We start from the raw sequence: 24341 nt of genomic DNA, 5'->3' as shown, positions 1-24341 counted from the left end.
TCCTTTCAGGGCTGATGGTCCCTCTTGTATCTTTTCTGTGTCTCTCTGGCAGCAATCTAAGGGAGAGACAGCAGTGTGACAGCGCAACAGAGCTCCCAAGTCTGCCTCCAGTGACTCCTTTCCTTCTGACATCCACCTCAGTTAGGAAATGTACTCATAATATGCCAAATCATGGGTATTTTGATAAGTTTTTATCACACTTTCTCTTCAAACTCCTATTCTGCCTTAATTTTCAAGTCTTGCCCTTCTGACCTATTCCCATTGTGAGGTAGAATGTCATGTATAGATCTACACTTCTGAAACACATTTTTTTTTTCATATTCTTGCCCTGATTTCCAAAAAAGGAAAGTCTGTCTTAATAGTCTTTAATATCAGGAGTGTATTTGGTAATCTTATTTTCATTATGTATACATGGTACATATATGCTATTTCATGTGTAAAAAAATGGGAATTTTTATATGTATATTTATAATTATACAGCTCTTGATTTGTAAGGGCTTTATTTTTACATGTCGGTACCTCTGACGTGTGAAATATCCAAGAGTATTAGTCACAAGGTATTCCTTCTGGCAAAGCCCTTAAGTCTAGTGACAGTGATAGCTGATTTAAGAAGGCAGGGAGTTCATTTTTATTCCTATCTAGATGATTGCTTGGGACAAGGTAGGTCATGGCAATAAGTGACTCTGTATTTCCCAGTGCTTCAGAGTTTCTTTGACTTGATGAACAAGGAGAAATGCAGAGCTTCTTATTTCCCCTAAAAACGCGTGCTTAGAATACATCCACATTCGGTATGGTTTTTGTCTTAATCAGCAAAAAAATTTGGGATCATGTTTGCCCTATGGAAATGCAGACATCCAGAAATAGTGGGTTTAATTTTGCTAAAATTTGTGTTTATGCAGACAAACTGAGAAGGAGAAGGTGTCATATGGGGCTTGAGTGGTGTTGCACAAAAGCCCAAGAAATACACCATGAAAATTCCTTACCAGGTCTCCAGAGGTTTTTATCTGTAGCCAGGAGTATCAAAAATGTGGACAATGCTGTGCTATCTTTAGGAAAGAAAAGATGGGTAGAACATTTCCATGACAACCACCACAGATTTTCTCCAGAAGTAGCGTTAATTTTGACAATGCAGAGAAGATTCAGGGTTTGCTATTTGCTGCAAGGGTGAACTTGAAGTAACCACTGAAAGATTTTCAGCTAAGTCACACCAAAGCTGCTGAAGACCAGAGAGACAATTTGAAGTTGTTTTGCTTCTGTGGTTTAGTCTGGGGAAAAAGCTACATCCTCAAAAATGGAGGAGGAGATTTATAGCAGACAGTCCTTGGCTGACTGTAACAACTAACATAGAGCTGTTACATTTTTAGTCCTAAAAAGCCATTGTGTGCTCACACATTTGAATAGGTCTAAAGATGCTGTCAGTATGTGTGGGCTGGATGGAATCCTTGATGCACTCGTTGAATTTTTCACCAGTAGTCAGGAAACCAGTAAAAGAGTGGTAAAGAAAGAATTTATTTCAAGATACCTTCAGGAAGTAAGAATTACTTCTAGAAAATAACTATGGGTTTAACAGTTATAGAGATTAGACAGACAGGGGTATAAAATAGGTGTGTGGCTGTGTGCTGGGATTTTATTTACTACCAATGACGGCCTAGTATAAAATAAGATATTGAACCCATCTCTAGTTGGATTGGTAACTTCTCAGTGATCAAGAGAGTTTAATCTTTTCACCTTTAATGAAAGAAACTCTCTGCCTAGTCATTTGGTGGTAGGTGTTTGTACTCCCAGATAAAAGACAATATACTATTTTGAAAAGATTTAAATTGTACAGTTTACTCATGAAGTAGAGGAAGGGGTTAGTCAGCCAAGTGAGCTGTCTAGAAAGTCAGAAATAAGCATAGCTAAAACCTGCAGCTACAGCTTGTAGAGCATGTAAGAAAGATAATACCTGTGAAGCTGTTGGGTAGAGGGCTTGCAGTAAAGTCAGAGAAAGAATTCAAGTATTACCTTAAAGACAGAAGCAAAATTAATTGAAAGAAAATCAGTGTGCAAATGGGGGATGAGGGGGAAACTAGGTTGATAAGTACAGTAAGGAAGAGTACACTTAAGGAAACTTACTTATTATGAAGTTGGTTGTGTCATTGATGTTTAGAAACATTGGAACATTGGATGGAGGCTGCATAATAGAAATTAGATGAAATTCAGTATTAAGGGATGAAGATGTTCCCTGTCAAGAATTCAGTTAAATTAAGAACTTGTAGGTATTGAAAGTGAAGGTGTGAAATGACCACAGGAGTTTATCAAAGGAGTTACCAAAGTCCTGAAATCCCAATTAAAGGTAAATACAGTCTTATAAGTGGGAGAAGACAGGCTTCAGACAAAAATGGAGAATTATTAGTAACACTGTGGAAGGCCTGAGATGTTATCTGGGCTGTAGTGTGTGACTGTGTTTATTCATGGTCAGGGTCTGAATGACCAGAGTGTCTGCAAAGTCATTTTCATGTTAGGAATGTCCTTCTAGCTCATGGTTGTCCACCTGGTGTTTGAGTTCAACTTGCTTATTCTAAAATATGTAAAGTACTTTGTTCAAAATATTTTAGGAATGAAAGAAATTTTGAGTGTTTGTTGACTGAACTTCTTTTTACAGTTAAAATCCCAGGCTTATTCAAATAGTATGTGTGTTTAATATACAGGTAGTAGTCACTTAAGCTAAAAATGTGAAGAACATATAATTGCTAAGCATACTGTAAGAATCATGAACACTTGAAGCTCAGACATGTAAACACAGGAAGAAAGGGGTCTCAAAGCTGTTAAGAAAGATGTAGTGAACTTCTGGTGCTATGATTATTAAAAGATTTATCTTTTTGTCGTACCTTTATTAAAAAAGGCCGTTTCAGGAGAATCTTTTCAGCAAAATTAGGCTGCTGAATTCCTTACCTATATGCTCAGGTTACTAATGTTGCATTTTGTGCAACGTTATTTGATTGATTGACTGACAATCAGTGTAGTAGTTCTGTGTCCCTGAACATTTTAAAAATATTTTAAAATTTTTAAAAAGTTGTCAGAATACAGTAACACTTGAAGTGATGTCCAAAATGTTTTCTGTGAAAGTCAGTTCTGATCATCAGAATTCTTATAAATGGTTGCAACTTAAAAAGAGGCTCTAGCAAGAGGCATATTTGAATGTCTTTTTTTATTATTATTATTATCTTACAACTCTTTGTGCTAACTGAAAGAAGAGTTGTTGGAGTAGACTCAATATACATTTGATGCATTTTAAAGAGGAAACCTAAGCTGTTGAGAATCTGTACAGACTCATGTTGCTTAATTTTAAAGTAGAAAATGCACAGGAGATCATTTATCATCTGATGATTCTGTGCTTATGGAATTTGAGGTGGCTAGCTTATTTAATGCAACACATTAGAGCAGATGAAAGAGACCTTTAAAAGTCCTGTAGAGTAACTTTTTATATAGTGCAGCTTCCTAAATTCTTTGTTACAGGATTTACAATATGTCAGAGACTCTGCATCTCTGTGAAGATGCATGGAAACACTGACGTGTTGAGAATTTGATTCCCAAACTCTTTTGGATTTAAAGGGATGATGGAAGGAGAGAAGTAGCAGCAGAATGGAGCACTAAGAGCAGAGACCTGATCCACACCCATTGCTTTCAGGGGAATGAGTTCTTTCCACACAGTTCTACAGTTCCTAGTGCTTTATGCTGAGTGACTCCAAAGTGTGGTGTTGTACATGTGCAAATCATCATGGGCAGCTCTAAATGCCGACCCACTGAGTTACATAAGACAGATGGAAATCACAGACTGAAAAAAGGCCCCTCTGCATAAACAGTGGCAGGATTAGGGATTGGGGGTGGGGAGGAGGGGAACAATAGCACTGCTTTCTTTGCAGGACTGAGCATTTTCAATGGTTAAACCATCTTCACCGAAAATTTTTCTTTTTGTTTCAATTTCCTTGTAGGCCTTGTCTGGATAGGAAGAACACAGTTTCTTCAAGTTTCTTCAACAGGGTTGTGTTGAATTAGCTTAAAATGTTGGATATGAAGTGCAAAAAAAAAAGCCCCTTTACTGACATGCAAAGTAAATGAAGATAAAAAGCAGCTAAGACACCTTCACTTTTGACTAAAAACAGGAGTATGTAATTTGGCTAACTCTCTGTGTGGAGAAATGTTAAAATTTTTTAGTATAGTATTCTTTTTCACCCAGGCTATATACTCTGCCTTATAGACCTTTGTTCTTAGTAAAATATTTTACTTACTCTCCAGTGTGTGCCTCAAAATGATAAAATAAAAGTTTTTTGAAGAACTGACACACCAAAGTGACAATTCTGTGAATTTTGCTTTCCACCTTCTAAATTTTTTTAGAAGTTAGGTGATGGAATACAGCGGGGCAGTGGCTGGAAGTTCATGGCTACAGAGTGTAAGGAGTGGAGACAATAAAAAATTATGTGTTGTTGAAGAGTAATTTTGTCTTCTTTTTTAAATTGCGTTGTGAAGGAATCATGACGACCTCAGGAAAAGAGAATTTCCGGCTGAAGAGCTACAAGAACAAATCTCTAAACCCTGACGAGATGCGTCGCAGGCGGGAGGAAGAGGGTCTTCAGCTACGGAAGCAAAAGAGAGAGGAGCAGGTAACACAGCAGTTGACATATCTGTGACCAGTCCTTAAATAGTCCTGTCTTGCAGTGGCTCTGACTCTGCTTCCCCCAAACCCCTTCTCAGTTGTTCCTGCCCTCTGAATTCATACGCCGTCAGTCTGAAATCAGAATCACTTGCACACTTCACTGCCTCTTCTGCAGGCTCTACAAGACATAGAGTGAATGCTCCTCATTCACTCAGGAGTAACATTGGCCAGAGCAGCTTGAGGGTCAGACAAAACTGTCTGACCAGTAGCTGTAGCCTCTCCGGCTCTTCTCAGGACATCTTAAACTGGGAACCTTCTCTAAGTCATAGCAACCAAATTCTGCTCATCCCAGTATAGTAACCTATGTATGATCATCCTCCAGAGCCCTCTTTCCCACTGTAACTCGACTGTCAGAGCCCCTGGAGGTGTTCTGTGAAGATGTGTAACACCCAGGAATTTATCAGGTCTCTGAACCCCAGCATCCTCTGCAAGAAGGGAATGGTGTGGAAGCTAGAGAGCTTGTAGATGGCGGCAGATGGTGAAGAAGAGAAGGGGACATCAGTGAACAGTTTTCCAGAACTGTTAGGAACCAATATTTTAGCACATTACTGTTTTTTCATTTACTCCATGGCTAAGCTTTCTCCATGTGCTGTCAGTTGAAGTCCTGTAGGCAGTGTACTGCCTTCTCTCAGGTGATAGCATGTGTAGTTTTTATAGCAGCCTGATGCAACATGCTGTGTATATATTGGCTATGTAATATATATTAAATATACATATATATGTTAAATATTTTATATACATGTTAAATATTTTCTCTCTTTAGTTGTTTAAACGCCGAAATGTTGCAACGGCTGAGGAAGAAACGGAGGAGGAAGTGATGTCAGATGGGGGCTTCCATGAGGCTCAGATGAACAACATGGAGATGACTTCTGTAAGTGATGAGAAATGAATACAGTGCTGGTTGAAGCTGGGCAAGTCAGTTGTGCAGTGGCATGATGGAAATGAAATTCCAGAATGATGTGAAGAATGCATTCAGAGATGGACAACTCCGAAACACCCATGTCAATGAACCACCCTGAAACAGATTACTTGAGAGAAAAATGGCAGGGATATATAGCAAGTGGTTTTTCAGAGGGTATGTGCTCAAGAAAATGAAATGAAATGTCATTGTCCTGGCAGGCAGATCACTTCCTGGATTAAGTGTTCACCATTATGGGTTAACAGTTGATTCTATCAACTGTTGCCCAGAGTTTTTATAATCTGAAATTCATACGGCTTGAAGCATAAAAATACAGATCAGGCTGTGTGTTATTGCAATTTACAATGTTATAGAGGGGCTGGGTGGAAAGCTTTCTTAGCAGACTTTCAAGTGGCACCATTTTTAACCTAAGTGTTGGAAACACTGCTAGACCTAGCTTAACTGTCTGCAGGAGGCCTTGAACCCCTTTCTGTGCTAGAATTTAAAATTACAGAAAAATACTTCTTCTGGGAATTAGACTTTTTTACTTTCTCTCTGGAAAGCAAAATGGTAAAGGTTTCAGTTCTACAACAGAAAAGTTTAAAGAAAGTGCAGTTCTCACTTAAAAGTGTCGCTGATCTTCACAGTGCCTGTGTTCAGAGTATGCAAGTGATGTTTCCATAGAAATCAGGCTGAGCTATGGTGGTTATATGAGCCTTGAAAATTACTGGGAAACAGAGAAATGCTTATAAATGCTTATAAATTCTTACAGTGTGGTAGATCAATAATAGAGTACATGGTTTTACTCTTCAAGATAGTATTCAAATATCGGGCAAGTCCTAAATACCATTAATCATTTGTGTGGACACTTACATTAAACAAATAGAGAGTAAAAAGTAAGGAAAGGCTTCTGCCTAATTGATAGATAGTGTCATTACACAGTTTGCTGTGTTAAATGCCATTAATTTCAGGCTCTTAACAGTTGGAGATCTTGGCTGTTACAGACAATGCTTAAGTATTTTCAGCACTGTCATCTGTCTCCCTGTCTGTCTAAGGGTTGGGATCAGATGGATCTGAAGATTAGATTAGAAGTGGAAGAAAAAAATCTGACTTTTCTTATGCTTCTTTACATGGGTACATGTGTGGTGAGCAGAATGTCAGATTTTACCTAGCATAAGAAAGGTTGCTGATTTATTTTATTCATATTATTGGAAACCATCAGTATTATGGAAAATTTAATACCTCTACTTGATGTTGATAACAAACATTAGGGTGTGTCGACTCTTCTAGGAATGACAGGTCCTATACATTTTGGTGTAAGAGAATAAGTCAAAATGTACATGTTAGGGAAACCTAAATGCTAACATAATTACTTTTTCTTAAGGCTGACAATTTTACATTTATTTTAGACAAAGGGAGAGAATACCAGTGAAAAATTCTGAAGAATAATTTTCTTGCCATATCTTGAGGAAAGCTTGAATTCTAGCTTTCAGTAAAGCAAAGTTTCATTTGAGAATGATGCTGCCTTTTGTAGATGTTCATATATAATGATTTCTATGTTGTCCATAATGGTTTTACCTAAGTTTTTATTCAGTAAGAGGTAAGCTTTATACTGGTTTAGCAAATATAACCTGTATGTTGCTAATTCCAGATTTTTTCCCTTTTGCTCTCTCTCACCCTCATTCTGTTTCCCCATGTAAATCCTAGAGTGCAGTCATCACTGCTGATATGATTGAGATGATTTTCTCCAATAGTCCAGAGCAGCAGCTCTCAGCCACCCAGAAGTTCCGAAAGCTGCTTTCTAAAGGTAAGGGCTGCAATTACTTAGAGAAAAATGTAGAAGCCTCCCTAGCATGTGGTTTTACTTTGACAGCAATAAAAATTGAGTTTCACACTGAAATTTCAGGGTCAAGCTCTGCTTGACACAATGTCAGCTTGATGTATGTAATAGTCACTTCTTCTCTTGAAATGTATACTGAGTGTTGCAGATGTGAGATCTCCTCTTGGAAGTAAGTTCAGATGTTGTAGGCAGTGTTTCTGGCCCAAACGTGTTGATATACCAAAGGTCTTCTGCATGTGTGCATGCCAGAGTGACTGCACAGAGCTACTGCTCTGAAATCAGCCTGCCTAAACTACTGAGAGCATCAGTGCTCTGAATCATGTTATCTTATTACCTCAAAGCTCTGGAGTTTTCCTATGTTGACAGATAGGAATGTGTTGCCTTTTAGTGAAATATTGTAGAAAAAGAGCACACTCGAAGAAAAGAGCAGTCACTATGTCACTGGATATTGTTTTGATGCAGTAATTTGAGAATTTCCTTACAAAGGAATGAATGTATCTAATGTAACTTCTTATTTTAAACAGAACCAAATCCTCCAATAGATGAAGTCATAAGCACACAAGGAGTTGTGGCCAGATTTGTGGAGTTCCTGAAGCGGAAAGAAAACTGTACATTGCAGGTATAAAAATACAAATATATCTGCCTTCCTAGTTTAGGAAGGCATTTGGTGATGCAAGTTATATAGGAAGAAAATTAGTGATTTTTTCAGCTGTACTTCCTCTCTTTCTTCACTGTGTTAAAAAAGCTGTTTTATCTTCAGAATTCCTGGCAAGACCTCTGGGTGCAGGACAGGAGAGAGAGAGTGAGAGGGATGCCTGACATGCATTGAGTGATTGATAGGATGGGGTCTGTAGACTTCAGCAAATACAGAGCTTGAAATTTGGAGCTCAACAGATGAAAAACTATTAAACAAAACTTTGATGTTTGCCTTCTTTGTACAAATTGAAGGCCGTTTTAAATCTTTAGAATTAGGATTTAAATTTTTGATTAAAGTAAAAAAAAAAGTTTAGAAATACAATCTGTAATGATAAGCATAGAAAGCTGGAAGCCTTACTGTGGTTTGAAAAACTGAATTATATGTGCTACAATAGTGGTTAATTTTTCTTGACCTTTGTCTTATTTCCAGCTGTGTGTTTTTCTGGTCAGTCTTTCTTGGCTAATAGAAAGTGAAAGGGAAAAAATATGTTAACATGTAGCCATTAAATACAACTCTTAGATTAGAATCAGTGTTCTTTTAAAATGCAGAAGGCAACAGGTTTGTGAATGCCATGTGAAATCCAAATTTTGTTGACTGGAAATATACAAGAAATTAGGTTTTTTACACATCAGAGAAAGCATTTACAGGTATTGCTTTTCAGATTGTTATCCACAGAATTTCAGAGGTCTATTAGGTTCCTTTGAGGAGTAACTAAGAGTATGTATCAGATTTAAGCTGGTTGGTTTGCATCTCCAATGCAAGATTTGTAAACTATCTGTTTAAAAAAAAAATAAATTGAATACCTTTTATTACTTATTGGGGTCAAGCATAGAAACCCAAGACAGGCAGATAAATGGAAGCAATTCTTGTGGCCTTATTGGTGTAACATTTATTGATTTTTACATGGAAATGGGAAAAATCAGTCAGAGTGGAAATGTGCAAGCTTGTCCTAAAGAGTTTGTAGGAAAGCAGTGAAAATACAAACTTGAATATGTTGCTCTTGATACTCCATTCTACCTGGGTAATTTTCCTCTATCTTGCCAAATCTCTCTGTCTGCTTGGCAATTTAGTGTCTGCAGGTAGAATTTTTTGCTGTGATCAGTTAAGAAGTTCTCTGGAACTCACCTTCTAATGTTTTTATTTGCTCTCTCATTGTTTCCAAAAATATTCCTTTGAGCTTGGCATTCTAGGCATTTCTGACTGTAACCTAGCCTAGAAGGAAAGGATTTTCAACTCATTCTGAGACAGTGAAGTATAATTTATAGCTGCTTATATGGTGGATTGAATATGGCAACTTCCATGTCCATGAACTTGGAACTTTATGGGAATTTATGGTCTGTTTTTTTTCTATGTTGTCAATGGAATATCCTGTAAATCTAGGCCTCTGAGATCAGTGATAGGAAGGCCTAATTTGTTAGGAATTCCTCTGTCCTGTTTTTACTCAAGATAAATGGAAGACTTTAAAAAGCTCCCCTGTTCTCCAGGGTTGCTTCAGCCATACATGAACAAATACATTTTTCTCATATGGAGAGAGGAATCTTGAAAAAGAATGGCACCACAAAAAGATATCTTTGCCATTAATGTGTGACTGTTCCTTAGTTTATACATCCTGGAGCATCAGGTGTCCACAGAGAAGAAAGAGGAGAGAATCTGTCACTCTCTAACCTTTCTGTGACTTACACTGGAGACCATGTGAGTCTCCAAGCTGTGAATTGTTCGAGCTGGTGGTACCAGTACGAAGCTGGAGGACAAACTTTAAAATATGGATAGGAGACCTCTGTGGTAGAAAGATAAGTAATAGTTGTGTTATAATGTACCCCAGAACACTGGATACTCACTTCAGAGAAAGGAGAATTACATTTTATTATTTATACATTTATTAAGGAAAGCAACATTTTATGTTGGCCTTAGGTTCTGGTCACACTGTTTTGCTTCTAGTTCATTAATGGTGAATCTTGCAGTTTTGACTTTGTCTGTTTCTACTTTATTTTGCAGCCCATACTCCTTGTGCATTGCAGTGATGTATTTTGGAATTCTTACTAGAATGTTCAGTTGATCAGAAGGGCAAGATTAATTATATTGTATTAATTGTATTAATTTAATTGTATTTTCAAAACCAAAGTCTTTAACAACACTTAGAAATGAAAAGCCTTAGAATTCTAGGTTCAATTCTTGAGTTCTTATTTCAGGCACATTTCAGGATTTGGTGCAGCTCCTTAGCAGGAGTTAGTTTTGTAACTAAACACTAAATAAAAGTCCTTGCTCTGTCTCGTCAGACATTTTTTGAAGGTATGTCAGTATTTCCACTGGAATACTGCTGGATCAGCATCTTTTGGTAATGTCAAAATCATTAATTTATAGCTTACAACTTTCCATTTTTACTGTTAGTTGGTTTTTACTTTTCATTCAACTTTTAGCAGTCTTTTAATTCTATAGATTCTGAATGTGCCTAGTAAAATGTAAATTTGCTAGAGTAGTGTAATAATCTTTGGGCTGAAAGCATGCAGAAACCTACTCAAACACAGATTTCTGGAATCTGTTTTCTGAGGCCTGAGGTCTCAGGTAGGGTAAAAATTTGCATTTCATCTTAAAAAGTTAATGCTTTTGCAAGTTGACATTAAAAGAATAAATGACAAAAACAGTTGAAAATGCAAAGTGTTTGGGATCTCACTTTTTCTTCAAGTCGTGAATAAGAACATCATACACTAATAGCATTTGGCATCAGTACTGATCACCAGAGTTGGAAAGACGTTCTTTGTGTTGTTTTTCAGAAATCTGTTTTTGTTTGTTTGGTTTTTTTAAATCTCTTTTATTTGCTTCATATCCATGAAGTTTTGTGAGACAATGTCTTCTCCTGCATCTTAAGGAATATCACTGGTGATTTAGTGAATGCAGGTGTCATGTTGTGGGATAGCACATTGTTTTGTGTACAGGTTCTTAGCTAGTAAGAAAGGTAAAGGTAACCTAAATGCATAGCAAAAAAAAAAAAAGATATGAAAAGCCACAGCAAACCCAATGTTCTCATAAGGAACTGCTGCAAATTTTTGTTTCAAGTGATAGTGATAACTCTTAAATATACGATTCTGGTTTTTTGCAAAGTGTCTGTTAATTGGTAATATCTCATGTTTTCCATATGCCGAATCTGCCAGATCTCTCTGGTTTTAGAAGACATTTAGTCTCCATGTTTGGTGTGGCATAGAAAGCTCCTACTAAACTGACTTGTATTTTGTTTTCCAGTTTGAAGCTGCGTGGGTGCTGACAAATATTGCCTCGGGAAATTCCCTTCAGACTCGAATAGTGATCCAAGCAGGAGCTGTCCCCATCTTCATAGAGCTGCTTAGTTCAGAGTTTGAAGATGTACAGGAACAGGTAAAGATTCAGAACAGTGTTGAATTCTGTGTGTGTGTTAATTTATGGAATTGGAGGCTTTTTTGTTTGACTTTTTGTTTGTTTTGTTTGTTTGGTGTTTTGTTGGGTTTTTTTTTCCCTTCTCTGGAAAGGAACAAGGCTATCCTGTAAGAAAGCCTTTAGAGAAAATGCAGTATATGGAAATTACACACAGCAGTTGCTTTGTGCTTAGCATGTGTTAAGTTACCTAAGCAAGTATTGTATTTTTCTCTTTGTGGAAATTATATACTTAACCATAGCTAATGAGGTAATTCATTTTGTTCTCTAACAGGTTGGTATATTTCTGTCTGTTTAGGAATTCAGGGAGTCTTGTTTGAATAATTGCTTTAGATATGAAAAGTTTGTGCCTGTTTCTCCTGAAGATAAAGCATGAATAGAAATTATAGTTTGTTCTCCAAGCTCCTTACAGCATAGATGAATATTCTTCAAGGCCTACAGGGATCAGTATAAAGCACAGGCAAAACATTTGATTCAGTAGTTTCCATTTGAAGTCTGTAAATTGTATTTAAACAAGAATATACTTCAGACGTATAATCTTGCTTTGAAGACTTAGGGTGATGAAATACTAATGATGTTAACAAATTTAGTTTCAGCCAATATTAATCCTAACTTGAAAGTATGTACCTTTACAATACAAATTTGACTAGCTTTGGGTCCAGGTATTGCTTTTGTTACATTCTTTACTCCATTACTAAGTTCTGTGTTTTTTCCTTTAGCTACTTGCAGACCATGGCTTAGGCTTTACTTGAGTAAATGAAATTAAACACTGAATTCTCATTTTGAGAACTTTCTGTGGTGGTTGGTTTGTTTTTTGGTGACCTTTTTCTGATTATTTCTTAGTTTCAGTATCTTTTTGTGGTGGTGAAATGACAAGCACTGGCTATTCCAGTAGCACTCTTTCAGCAGTGTTGTTTGCAGAGATAGTGCCTCATTTTCACTTCTGCTCGATACTTTGATGTGTAAATATCCATTGTCTTTGTGGACTCCTTGCCACAGAAGCTTGCTGTGAGCTCAGGTTAAGCTGATTATCCAGTATGATCCATTGTTCTTTTCAGAGTCACTGACTTCCAGGGTTCAGTTCTCCATCCTGTGAGTGTGACCTCTGTTCTGTGTTCCTAGATATCTGACCTTGCATTTGGCTGAATTGAGGTGCATGATTGGAGGAGTCCCAACTCAAACATTGGACTGCTTTGTGTAACTTGCTTTTCTTTCTTGTAGCTGGCTCAGAGTGTACCACCTGTACTTAAGGTTGCCTAACATTTTCCACAAGACAGATTTTTTTCTTAGTTGCCTGTAGCTGTCAAGTTACTCCACTTTGTATCTTTCCATTTTCAGTGTTCTGTCTCAGACTGTATTATTGTTGAGAAGGCTTTTAAAGAGGAATGGAATTTAGGTGTTTGAAAAAACGTTGAAGAAAATACAAAGTATTTTTTGTCCATTACTTTAGCTTTGAGGAGCTGAGTCTGCTGTCGTTGTAGAAATTAGAAATGTGATAGGGAACTTGCCACAATGGCAGATAAATGCTGTGTTCTGCCCGTATGAAAATCCATCCAGACTTAGCTATATGGATCCTTTCAGATTTGTATTTTGGGGGTTGAGCTGGGTAGCATTGTTTTCCAAATTCAGCCATCACTTGAAGAGTGCTGTTCCTGCAGAATGATTGGTGCTCTGTATATAGTCAAGGCTGCTCTTACTTATTTTTCTCCTAATGATTGATCTTCTGTGCAAGAGCTAACTTGCTTTTTTTGTTAGGTTGTTATCATCCCTGATGATGTCAGAGAGCAGGTGGGAAGAGCAAACCTGTTTAGATTAAGTTGTGCAGCCTTCAATCTTTCAGTGGGTGAATTAACAGAAGAGCTTAGGGGCCACAGTTAAGTAGTTTATCTGGGTCCTTCCCCACTCCCTGCCTCCTAATAAACTGCTGACATATTAAAATTCAGATTGCAGGCAAGCAGAGTGGCTTGGTTGTCATTACTGAAAAATATTCTTCCATGCAGTTCAAGTGCTGCCAAATTCACGATCTCTTTCTTACTGGTAATCTCAAAGTACCAGTTACAAATTGCTCAGTAGTAAACTGTGTTGAAGAAGGAAAATGTACCGTGGCAAAGTGTTACACTGTTTCATCGTGGGTTTCTCTGCTGCAGCTCTGGAGATTGCAGCCCTGCTCACAGCTGACATTGGGTTTAATGCTGACCAACAAAAGAGGACTTCTGCTTTTTTTCCCAACAGATTTAAGAAGCCCCAAGCACCTCACCACAGTATCCTCTGAAACAAAAATTAGGAGCAAATAAGCATTGAGAAGTTAGCTCCTGTACCTCTGTATTACAGGATAGGAGTAGTACACAATTGCATAGTATTTTTCCAGATGACTCTTGTCTCATTCAGTATATGCACAGATTGTTGCCCTGGTAACAGATGAGTGGGTAGTAAAGGAGGCTTTTATTTGTCACACTATGACCCTGTTTGTTAAAGTTGGAACAAGTTATAGTGCATGGAGGAGAATAGGGAAGAAATTCTTACAATTAAGCCCATAGTAGGTTTGTGAGAAAAATGTTTCTACTGCTTAGTGTCTGATGCAGGACGATTTCCTTCTCTCAGTTTTCAGTAAGTGGGTACTTGTTCTGGGGTTTTTAAATGCTCAAGGTGAAATATTTCTTTTTCCTTTTGTAGCTGAGGACAACTCAGCAGTGATTTTTATAGTTAGGCCTGTGTTTTGAGCAGGTCTGATCCTGGAGTTCTCAAGTTGGATTTCTGATACTAGGTGATATTTGCCTACAATTTTCTCCTAAAATGATCACCCTAATTATGTCTCACAGTAGTACTGTGAAGATTATTATTTGCAGGCAACTGCATTTGCAACAAATTACAAAAATACAGGAAAATACAGAAAATATAATGTGTTCAGGGCAGAGGAGCCAGAAGGTAACCCTGTAATCATACAGTAAAAGATGAAGAGAGAAAGAAGTATTGAAGACTGTGTTCTAATTAAGATAGCAATTATTTAGAAGGAAATGTTAGGTGATAACATTATTTTGAATTCAGAGCATGGCATAAACAAAAAATATGTATAATATCTTACTTATTGGCTAGTCATTATCTACTGTTTTTGTTTTACAGGAAGTCAGTTTTAAAGATTTATGTGTTTACTTTGTCTTTTATTTCTAGCTTCCCTTATCAGTAGCTCAGGAACAGATATCAGTGTACCTTATCTTTTGATCACAATGTTCCCAACATGTACTTTTCGTATCTATAAGCCAGTTTTAATTTTACACTTTTTTCCTTTGCATATGCTAGTTTCAGAGTTTAGTGAAGAGTCTAAATCAGCTGTTCTATAGAAGTCTGTGATGGAATCTTTATAGCTGTGTTTAATAAGCAACACGTATGTTAATGAAATGATTCCTTACATCCTTTTGCAAGATCTGTTTCCCATTAAGTTGTACAGGCCTCATTTAGTTAGCCTACCATCCTTTAAGTCTTTCGTTGCTTGTATTGTCTGTCAGTCTTCCTCTGTGGTTAGTGGTCAAACCATTTAGCGTACATTTTTCCCATCAGAGAAATTGAATTTATCACAGAATCTACATCTGCATTATTTATGAAAAACACTGTCTACATCTCCCTTCTCTCCCCATTTCTGTTTTTGGTGTACTGATTTTTAGGTTTAGTTAGTGGCATATGTCCTAGTCCTTTTCCACTTACCACAGGTTTTTTCTTCCAAAAGACATCTAGAAATTTTGATCTACCTGCCTGAAATTATTTTTATTGTAAGACTTCATCAAAGCCCTTATGACATGCTTAAGGTTGATGTGGCTTCAGCAGTGTCTTAGCTGCAGTTCTTTCCTGACTTTCCCTGCTGTGATACTTAAAACCCAGATGTCACCTCGGGTTTCCTTGATGAACATGGAATTTCCTTCAAAACCCATGTAAGGCATTGTGCTGCCTGTCGAGGAGGATTGTGAATGTCTCACAGTGACAGGTGTGTGTCACTGTGCTCTGCTGGACAGAGGGTGGCATGAGCATCCCCTGCTGCCCTGTTCCCCCTTGGGAAAGTTTGCATTTTCAGCTGAGACAACCAGTATGTTTCTCCCTCAGTGTTTTTCCATTTCTAGTTGTATTGCTGTTCCTTTTGGTAACCATCACTTGCTTGGCAGAGCTGACCTGTGGGACTGGTGTCCAGGTTCTGTTTGGCTTTTATATCAGCAGTCCTATTAACAAGCGCTTGGTAATCAAAATCAGGACAAACAGTCAAGGTGTGAGGATGAGCTGCTTTCTCTGTTTGTCTGACGAGATATGAGTAGAAGGAGCTATAACCACTCCAGGCACTGAAAGAACAATGTTTTCTGTGTTAGGACATAGTAGAAGTCATCTCTGAGGAATGTGTCCTTCTGGTATCCTTCCTTGTGTTCACTTAGCCAATCACACTTGCATGCAAGCTAATCTTCACCATCTTCATCTCAGCATTGGATCTTTTTCCCAAGTCAGCATCCAGATGTTGAGAAAGGGTTGATTCTTTGTAATGTTTCTTCTCCACTGAGAGACAAACTCTGCACACTCTTGGTGATTGGTTAAGCACTTAGTTTAAATACCCGAAGAAATAATGGCTGAGACTCTTCAGAATCCCAGGGATAGTGGAGAGTTGTCAAAAAGCATATGGATTATTCACAGAAGGCACCATATGGTTCAACAGTACTCTACAAGACTTGCACTTTACTTTTACTGACTACTGAAGTTGTCCAGCACTGCAGGAAAAAACACTGGAGTTCACTGATGAGTAAAATAAATGGAAGACTTACAGCAAACCCTACTCTGCTGTTAGCAATAAATGGAAATTTATACAAGTGTATAAAAATAGATGCTGTCAATTAACAAGGCAACATTTGCACTTTCAGTTTGCACACAGCTTTTACCTGAGATGTGGGTAAAAAAAATCAGGCTACAAATCTTAAAATTAATGTAATCTTTAAGTTGGGGTTTAGATAGTAGAAGGTACTGAAATGGATTTTTTTTACTCAAATATTTTTGATTGAATAAGCTCTAAAAGGGAATGAACATGAAGACATTTAAGTTGTGTAGAATGAAGCCAAAGCCAAAGTGTTGTGGCAAGTATTTGCATCTTGAGGAGTGCACAAAAGAAATGGAAATCATTGAACGTTATTCCGACAAACAAACCCTGAAGAAACTTGTCATTTTTCATGTGTTTGTGGAAACCATGACAGAGCTTTGTATTTATGGCAGTATTTGATGAGAAGAATTTAAATGAGCTTGAGTTCTGTTCCTTCCTTATCTGAAGAACTAAAGTAATTCCCTAAGGAGAGACATCTTCCTTATTGAATGAAACATTGCATATTTTTCTAAAGTCACCCCAGGACATGGTATTTCAATTAATTGGCATCTTGTGTCCTATCAGTGATTAGCATTACAAGGATTTGTTGCAACATCTTCTCTTACCAGCTCCTGTGACACCAGACTACACAGCCAGACTTTCCTTGCCTTAAAAACAATGAAGAATGGGAAAGCAGAGGTGCTATTTGACTTCTCTGGTCAGACTTTTTGATGTGAGATTTGCTGTTGCAAAACCAGTCAGTCATTCAGGGTCAGAATGGATTCTTGGATTAAGTGATTATCACTCTTGTCAACCTTAAAAATAGATATTGCTATAATGGCAGAAACAAAGACCACAGACAAATGAAATAGGGCCTCCTTGTTTTTTTACCCGTCTAAGGATGTCCAGGCAAGGAAACTGTGCCTTCATACGAAATCACTCACATCTTCAGTGAAAGACAATTATTCTTTCTCCCCTCCCCCCCGCCCCCCGCAAGTGCTTTCAGAAGATTCACAAATTTATTTAGGACTGAATCTGAAATCTTTGGTTCATTCCTCAGGCTTCTCCTTGCTGTAGAAATGCAAGTATTGGAATGAACAACAGGTGTGGCTCCTTAAGGTTCTGACATGAGTGACATTTTGCAGGAGGTGGCATATATTCTGTCTCTTAAGCTAAATTTTTCTGGTAGCTGTCTTCTGTGTGTCGAGTCCAAGAGGCTGCCAGATCAAAGTTACACTTTTTAGATAAAATGTTGTCACATTAGTTGTAAAAAGAATAAGAGTTAGAATGCAAAATGATGATGAAGATCAGTTTTGGGAAAACATTATGTAGTTATAATGGCTGTGCTGTTTCATAGCACAGGTCAGTAAAGTCTCGTGCCCTGCCTCTGACTGTGGCTGGCAGCAGAAGCCTGGAACAGAGTAGAAAACAAAACAAACTAATCTTTCCCCAGAACAGTCGCCTACTCTCTTCGCAACTTGCAGTTTAATGGCTCTGATCCTATGCCGTTGTTGGTAGTACTGGTACAGAGGTGAAGTCTTTTTATTTTGTATCTAGCAAGCTGACAACTCTATCTACATTCTGTATATACCTCTGGTTTTAGCTGTATTCATTTTGCAGGATTTCCCAGTGCATTTGGGCCTCTAGAGTGGTTGGAGTCTTGTTTTTTAAAGTATGCTTTAAAAGTATGTTTTTAAAGATGCTGCTTTTTTAAAGTGGCATATTTTCGCCACCATTTAAAAATATCTTACAGGAGAAACCTAATGCCTTGTATTAATTGACACCATATTGAAAATTAATAAATACATTTATTTCAGATTATCCACAAAATTCCTTTAGGTAAAAAATTTGGCAATTCTGTCTGTTTTTTAGAGGAGCATTTTATTTTAAATAGCTATAGAGAGAGGGAAGAACATGTTTATTTTGTGTGAGGAACTTGCTTTGTTCAATTGGAGAAATAGTTATGCACTCATTTTACTGCAGCTGAATACATAGCCTTCAACTGAAGAGAAATTTGGGGAGGACATTCAGCTGCTATCCATGACAAACAGGATTGCTTTTGTCCTCTGTATGTAGAATTGGGAGTACTTCAGTGGTTGTGTAGATATATGTGTCTAAAGCCAAAAGCCAAATAAGCCGACCGAATAAGCAGATACATGTATCTATTTGATATGACACTTAGTCTTCTGCTAACTTGAAGTACATAGCAAATGTGAACTTCATAAGCTTTCTTGTGTGGCAAAATACTGTAATTTGCATGGAATTCATAAAATTGCTTTTATACTTGACATGGACTATTTCTACTTTCTAAAGCTACAGCTCTCGTACTAGTGGACAGTAATATATAAAACACCACTTGGCCTAAATGTATAAATCAAAACCAGTTAAATCTTTTATTCTCATCATATTACAAAAGATTCATTTCATGCTGCTTTAATTCTGGTAATTTTGATCTTCTCAAAGTGAAGTTAGGGGTAGTACTGATGTCCAAGCCCTTACATTTTGCCATGCAATATGACTTAATCGGCAACACTGGTTCTGTCTCATATAGTTTTATTTTAAAGAATTTATGTCATGGCCCACCTGAACTCTTTGATTCTGAATATTGATTTATCTTGAGCAGAGATTCTCATTTTTATCTGTGACTGTGTAAACAATGCATGTTTTTATGCCTTTGTAGTAAACACTAATATGGGCTGTTCCACACAAACATTTTTGGGTAGATACAGACTTATACAGGCTTGACCTGTGCTACAAACGTCTGGTTTTAAGTTAGGTGAACAAGGAGGGAATGTTCCTAAGCCTGTGGAGGTGAGCTCATCTCTTACGTTGTGGACAGAGCAAAGGTATGTCTGCCTGCACAATCTTTGGAGACATACATGTTTGCTGTTATGGTGTTCTTTTAGGTATCCGCAAATATTCCTGAGTCATATAATGAGCTGGAGTGTATACATGTAATATGCAACCAGAATGCATTCTCCTTCTGTACATTGTCCAGGACCTAACAGAGAGAACAGATTCTCTCCCAACTCTATTGCATATGTTAAACTGGTGGAATTTTGAGAATAATAGCAATGATTATTCTGTTTTTCATTGCAGGCAGTATGGGCTCTTGGCAACATTGCTGGAGACAGCACTATGTGCAGAGACTATGTTTTGGACTGTAATATCTTGCCCCCTTTATTGCAGTAAGTTTGTTTAATATGTTTTTCAGAATTTTGCTTGAGTGCCTGATATGACTGAAATTTGGGTTTTGCCTTGAAGAATAATAATACTGTTTTCTTTTATTGTGGAGTAATCACAGTTTTTAAAGGGGAATCCTGAGCTACTTTTTTAATGAAGCTAAAATGCAAACATGTTTTTGAAGCAGCTAAGCTGGAACTATTTTATTCTACAGTGTGGGTGGATGTCTGGGCTTATTTTAGAGTCACAGAATAATTTAAATTGAAAGGCACCTTTGGAGGTCATCTAGTCAAAGCCTTTCTTTCTTCATAGCAGGTGAGATCAGATTAGATTGCTCAACTACTTAACCAGTCAAATTTGGAACATCAAAAGTAGATTCCGTAACTACCTGGGGTAACCTGTTGCAGTATTTGACCATGGCGTGGTGAAACACAGTGTTCTGATACCTAATCAGAATTTTCTGTGTTTTGCCTCCTGATGGTGTCTCTTGTCCTGTCACTATGCACCTTTGAGAAGGATCTGCCTTCCTGTTTTCTGTATCCACCTGTTAAAGTGTTGCTGGCAGCAGTTGTATCTCCTCTTGCACCATCTCCTTCTAAGGCTGAGCAAATCCAGGTCACTGACGTCCCACTGCGTGTCATTTCTCTAGCCTGCTAGTTATCTTGGTGATCCTCTGCTTAAGAAGCATATTATTGCTGAACCAATGACACCATCTTGTGTTGTCATGTCCAAATTACAATTACTCAGTCTCTGTCCTTTGCAGACTCTGCAGCAGGAGAATTCTCCCGTGCTCTCATAAAGACACTGGTACAGTGGGAGATGGCCGTGAGAAAAAGAAATGGAATTGTTATGCTTGTGGGAAGATTAGGTCTTGACTTCCTGCATTTTCCTAGGCCAAAATGGGACTCATAGTCTGAGACTGACATAAAAATGCAGTTTGGCTATGAGAGTTCTCTTCAAAACTACCTGAGTGTCCTCCTCAGAATAATTTTGTCACAATTCCTGTGCCTCTTTTGACTGTTAATCTACCAGATCAGTATCTAAGCATTTGAGTGAAATTTAGTGTAATGTTTATTGTTCTTGTTGGGATACTAGGTTCCTGTGTCTAGCAAGTGTATTAGTAGCAATCAAGGATGATTTTTTTTAGGATGTGTTTTCATAGAGGAAAAACTATCATATTTTGCCCTGGTGTATGTTAAAAAGAGTTTGATTGAATGGTTCACACAGTTAACAGGGTTGCCTGGCTTTGATTTTTTGAAAGCAAGGGTTGGAATTTTTTGTTGGTTTGTTTTAGATTGCTTTCAAAACAGAATCGTCTCACTATGACCCGAAATGCTGTATGGGCTCTGTCCAATCTCTGCAGAGGGAAAAATCCTCCTCCAGATTTTGCCAAGGTAAGAGATGCTTGAAAGAAAATGTGTTGTGAAGTAGTGATAACCAAATTAGTAGTTTAAGGCGGTGAAACTTAAACTAAACAGAAGGAATGCTTCATCAGAGAAATTCTGAAATATTTGATGGCCGTCTTTCAGATGAAGTTTTTTGAAGTTTTTTGTCTAGTCCTTTGGGCAGACATTCACAACCACTGTTTTAATATGGCTGCCTTGTACCTTTTTGTTACTGTTTGTGTACTGGAGACGACCGTCCCATGGCAGAACAAAATTCTGCAAATCTTGGCTGCTGTAGAGCAGCACCTGGCACATCTTAGTAACAAGTAACATCTTAGTGGACAAGTCTGAGTTTCATTGGCAGATGTTCTGTAGAGGCTGAAGAGTTGCTGTGCTGCTTTTCTGGAGACATGTTTCTCCATGCTTGTATAGCTACAGTCATGCACAGAAGTGCTAACTAGGTCTGAAATTATCTGAGTATTGAATCTTAAGATGCCAGTGCCAAATCCAGTAATGACATACAAAATCAGCTGACATAATAATAAGTCTTCTGGCCATTTTAATTTTATGTATCTCCTCTTAATGTTTTACAGGTTTCACCTTGTCTTAGTGTGCTTTCCTGGCTGCTCTTTGTCAATGATACAGATGTATTAGCTGATGCCTGCTGGGCTTTGTCCTATTTGTCTGATGGCCCCAATGATAAAATCCAGGCTGTGATTGATGCAGGAGTCTGCAGAAGACTTGTGGAACTGCTGATGTAAGAAATCTGTTGCAAGCAAGCGTCACTCTTTTCCCTGACATCAAGATTATAACAATAAGGAGTTTAATTAAATAGGTCTTGAAATGTTGTGATTTCCAAAGAGCAAGATTTGAATTTTAATTTTATTTGTCTGTTCAGTGTTCTCTATTTGTCATGAGTAACAAAAGCAATGGAGCTTTTCTTGTACTAATTTTGCTGTTTCTTAAGAGATGTTTTCCTTCACCTAAGAGCTACATTTTGTAAAATCCATAATATACATTGGAATTTTCCTTGTGTCATTGAAGTCCATATTATCGTTAGCAAGGAAATTACCTAAAGGATATCAAAGATAAAAATATAAAGAATAGTTCATTTTACTAGAATTGACAGTACCAGGGACTTGAAATATAAATAATTTCTTCAACCCTTACTGTAGAAGAGTAGATAGATGCACACTTTGGTCAGTAAAGTGTAGTTGTGAGAGTCGGGGTCACAGAGAGTGGCCTTGTTCAGAGCCATTGCTTCAGATCCAAGGCCAGGGCATGGACCATTCAATGGCCTAAGAACAAGGAATAGTGGTTTTCAGTGATGTAAACAAAAAGACTATTAAGGCCTCTAACATTAGAGCAAATGTGTTGCTGGATTAATGAATGGAACACATTACCTCTAAGTAGTGTTTTATGAAGAAGTGTTTTCATTGGAGAAAAAAATTCCTAACTTCACTTTTCCTATTACAGTTCCATTCCATGATGGAAGATGATAAACAGGGTTTGATGGCTTAAACACACAACTTCTGTCCCTGTTCTTCTGTCTCATTCTTGGCCTTTGTGCGTGCTAAATTATAAGTGTATTTTATAGTTAATGATAATTACTTTTTCCTCCCAAGGATGCTTGGAAGTACTCTGAAGTACATTTATTCTTTTAATATTTTATTTTTTATGCTGCTGAATGACATCTAAGGTTCTAAATATTTAGAAACCCTAGAAAGGCTTACCATTAGTTTAAAATCAGAGTGTTTATTTAGGTAGTGAAAGTCAGATTTATCTGAAGTTTTCCCCTGGCTGATAAATGTTCCTTCTTTGAGAGTGTGAAGCTGGAGGTGCTTTGGGAAGGTTAATACTTATATTTTTCTTTGTCAATTTTAGGCATAATGACTACAAAGTTGTATCTCCTGCCTTACGAGCTGTGGGAAACATTGTTACAGGAGATGATATCCAGACCCAGGTATGGATGAACTTTCTCTTGTGTTGCACTGCAGTTCATCTTTCTGTTAATTGTGGTAACCTGTTCACAAGCACCTCCTCTTGTTCCTTTTGAAGTTTGAAAGTGAAGGTTGATGACACTAATTGCTTCAAAGTGGGGTGGTTTTCAGTTTTTCTATTCAGTCCTGAACTGGTGATGGTTCTTAGGTAGCTGTGTCTGGGATTTGTGGGCAGCTGTGCAATACCCCTCAAGGGTGGGATGTTTATGGTTTATTTAAAGCAAATCTGTCTCTTAGGCTGAATTTTGTGCTGAGTGATGTCGCTGGTAGTGCCATCAAAAGCCTGTCACATTCTGTGCTGTTGCCAATCTGTGATGAATCTATCATATATATGATGAAGATATGTCATATTTATGATGAAAACCAAGTGTCTGGTCATATTTTGGGTGGTGTGTAGCTGTGTCTGGACATTTTTTTGGAGAGGCATAGGTAGGAGGCAGTGACTCCAACCCCTGTACTGGAATTAAACTGGAAGGCAGAAATCCTGGTGTGTCAGAGGCACTAGGTTGTCATTGGGACACTTCTGTAGTTCTGTCACTCTTAGACCAGAGTGAAAGATGAGTTAGCAGCATCAGGGCACTGTTTCAGTATCTTACTCCTAGGAAGAAGATAACATGATTTTTTGATTGTTAAAATATATTTTGTGTAGCTGAATTGCAGAGGCATTGTTACGTTTATTTCAGTGGCATTTGTTTCACAGATCAGTCATAAAGAATGATTGAGGTGGGATTTCATAATTTCATTAAAGATAAAACCACAAGGGATCACTAATTCACATGCAATACAGGTTATTAAATATTGCATGAATCTTAGATTTTAATTAAAAAATAGTTTAAACATTTTTGTTGCGCGTGATTTTTTCTGAGGGGCATACCATGACCTTGCCTAAAATTCTAGAGAGCTATATAGGTAGGATAGTTTGATAGTCCTGCCTGCAGATTGTGCTGTATGCTAAAAAGTGATACAGGATGCATGTAAAAATCAGTAATCAGAAGGAAGAGCCCAGCTTTGAGAGCTGATACATTTCTGAATGTGAATGCAAGGTACAAGTTCTTCAAGAACTTCTCTGTAAAACCTTGGGGCACAAACTTGCTTTTACTTTTTCTTTCATTTTCAGCTAGTAGCAATTGGCAGTGCTTGAACATGGCTAAAACCATGGATAGTATGCATGAAAAAAAATTTGTCCCAGCAGATACCTGATAAAATCCTGAACCATAATCTTTGCTATATTAATCTTAGTGGGGAGTATAAAGATTTTAAGACTATGGAGTGATGCAAACAAGGGAATTAAGTCCTCAGATTCCATGATCAGAAGTCATGACCATGATTCAGCTTGACTGGAGTATTTCTTGTAAAATTCTGTACCACACTGTTCTTTTCAAGGTGCTGCTTTTGCCACACAAGGCAAAGCTACT

General features: G+C 37.6%; 1 protein-coding gene across 1 annotated transcript in view; it reads left to right on the top strand.

The window, feature by feature from the left end:
- Positions 1–4440: 4440 nt before the first annotated feature.
- KPNA1 (karyopherin subunit alpha 1) overlaps positions 4441–24341 on the top strand; it is a 39250-nt gene continuing 19349 nt past the window's right edge. Inside the window, exons 1-9 of the mRNA XM_005420592.2 lie at positions 4441–4643; positions 5460–5567; positions 7302–7401; positions 7959–8053; positions 11369–11500; positions 19458–19546; positions 20836–20935; positions 21520–21683; positions 22811–22889. Of these exons, the coding sequence (XP_005420649.1) occupies positions 4515–4643; positions 5460–5567; positions 7302–7401; positions 7959–8053; positions 11369–11500; positions 19458–19546; positions 20836–20935; positions 21520–21683; positions 22811–22889 (996 nt within the window). The 5' untranslated portion in view covers positions 4441–4514. The remainder of the gene's footprint in view (positions 4644–5459; positions 5568–7301; positions 7402–7958; positions 8054–11368; positions 11501–19457; positions 19547–20835; positions 20936–21519; positions 21684–22810; positions 22890–24341) is intronic.

This window comes from Geospiza fortis, unplaced genomic scaffold (assembly GCF_000277835.1).
Source record: "Geospiza fortis unplaced genomic scaffold, GeoFor_1.0 scaffold1, whole genome shotgun sequence".
Lineage (NCBI taxonomy): Eukaryota > Metazoa > Chordata > Aves > Passeriformes > Thraupidae > Geospiza > Geospiza fortis.
The sequence above is the reverse complement of the archived record's forward strand: the minus strand, read 5'-3'. Positions and strand labels throughout refer to the sequence as shown.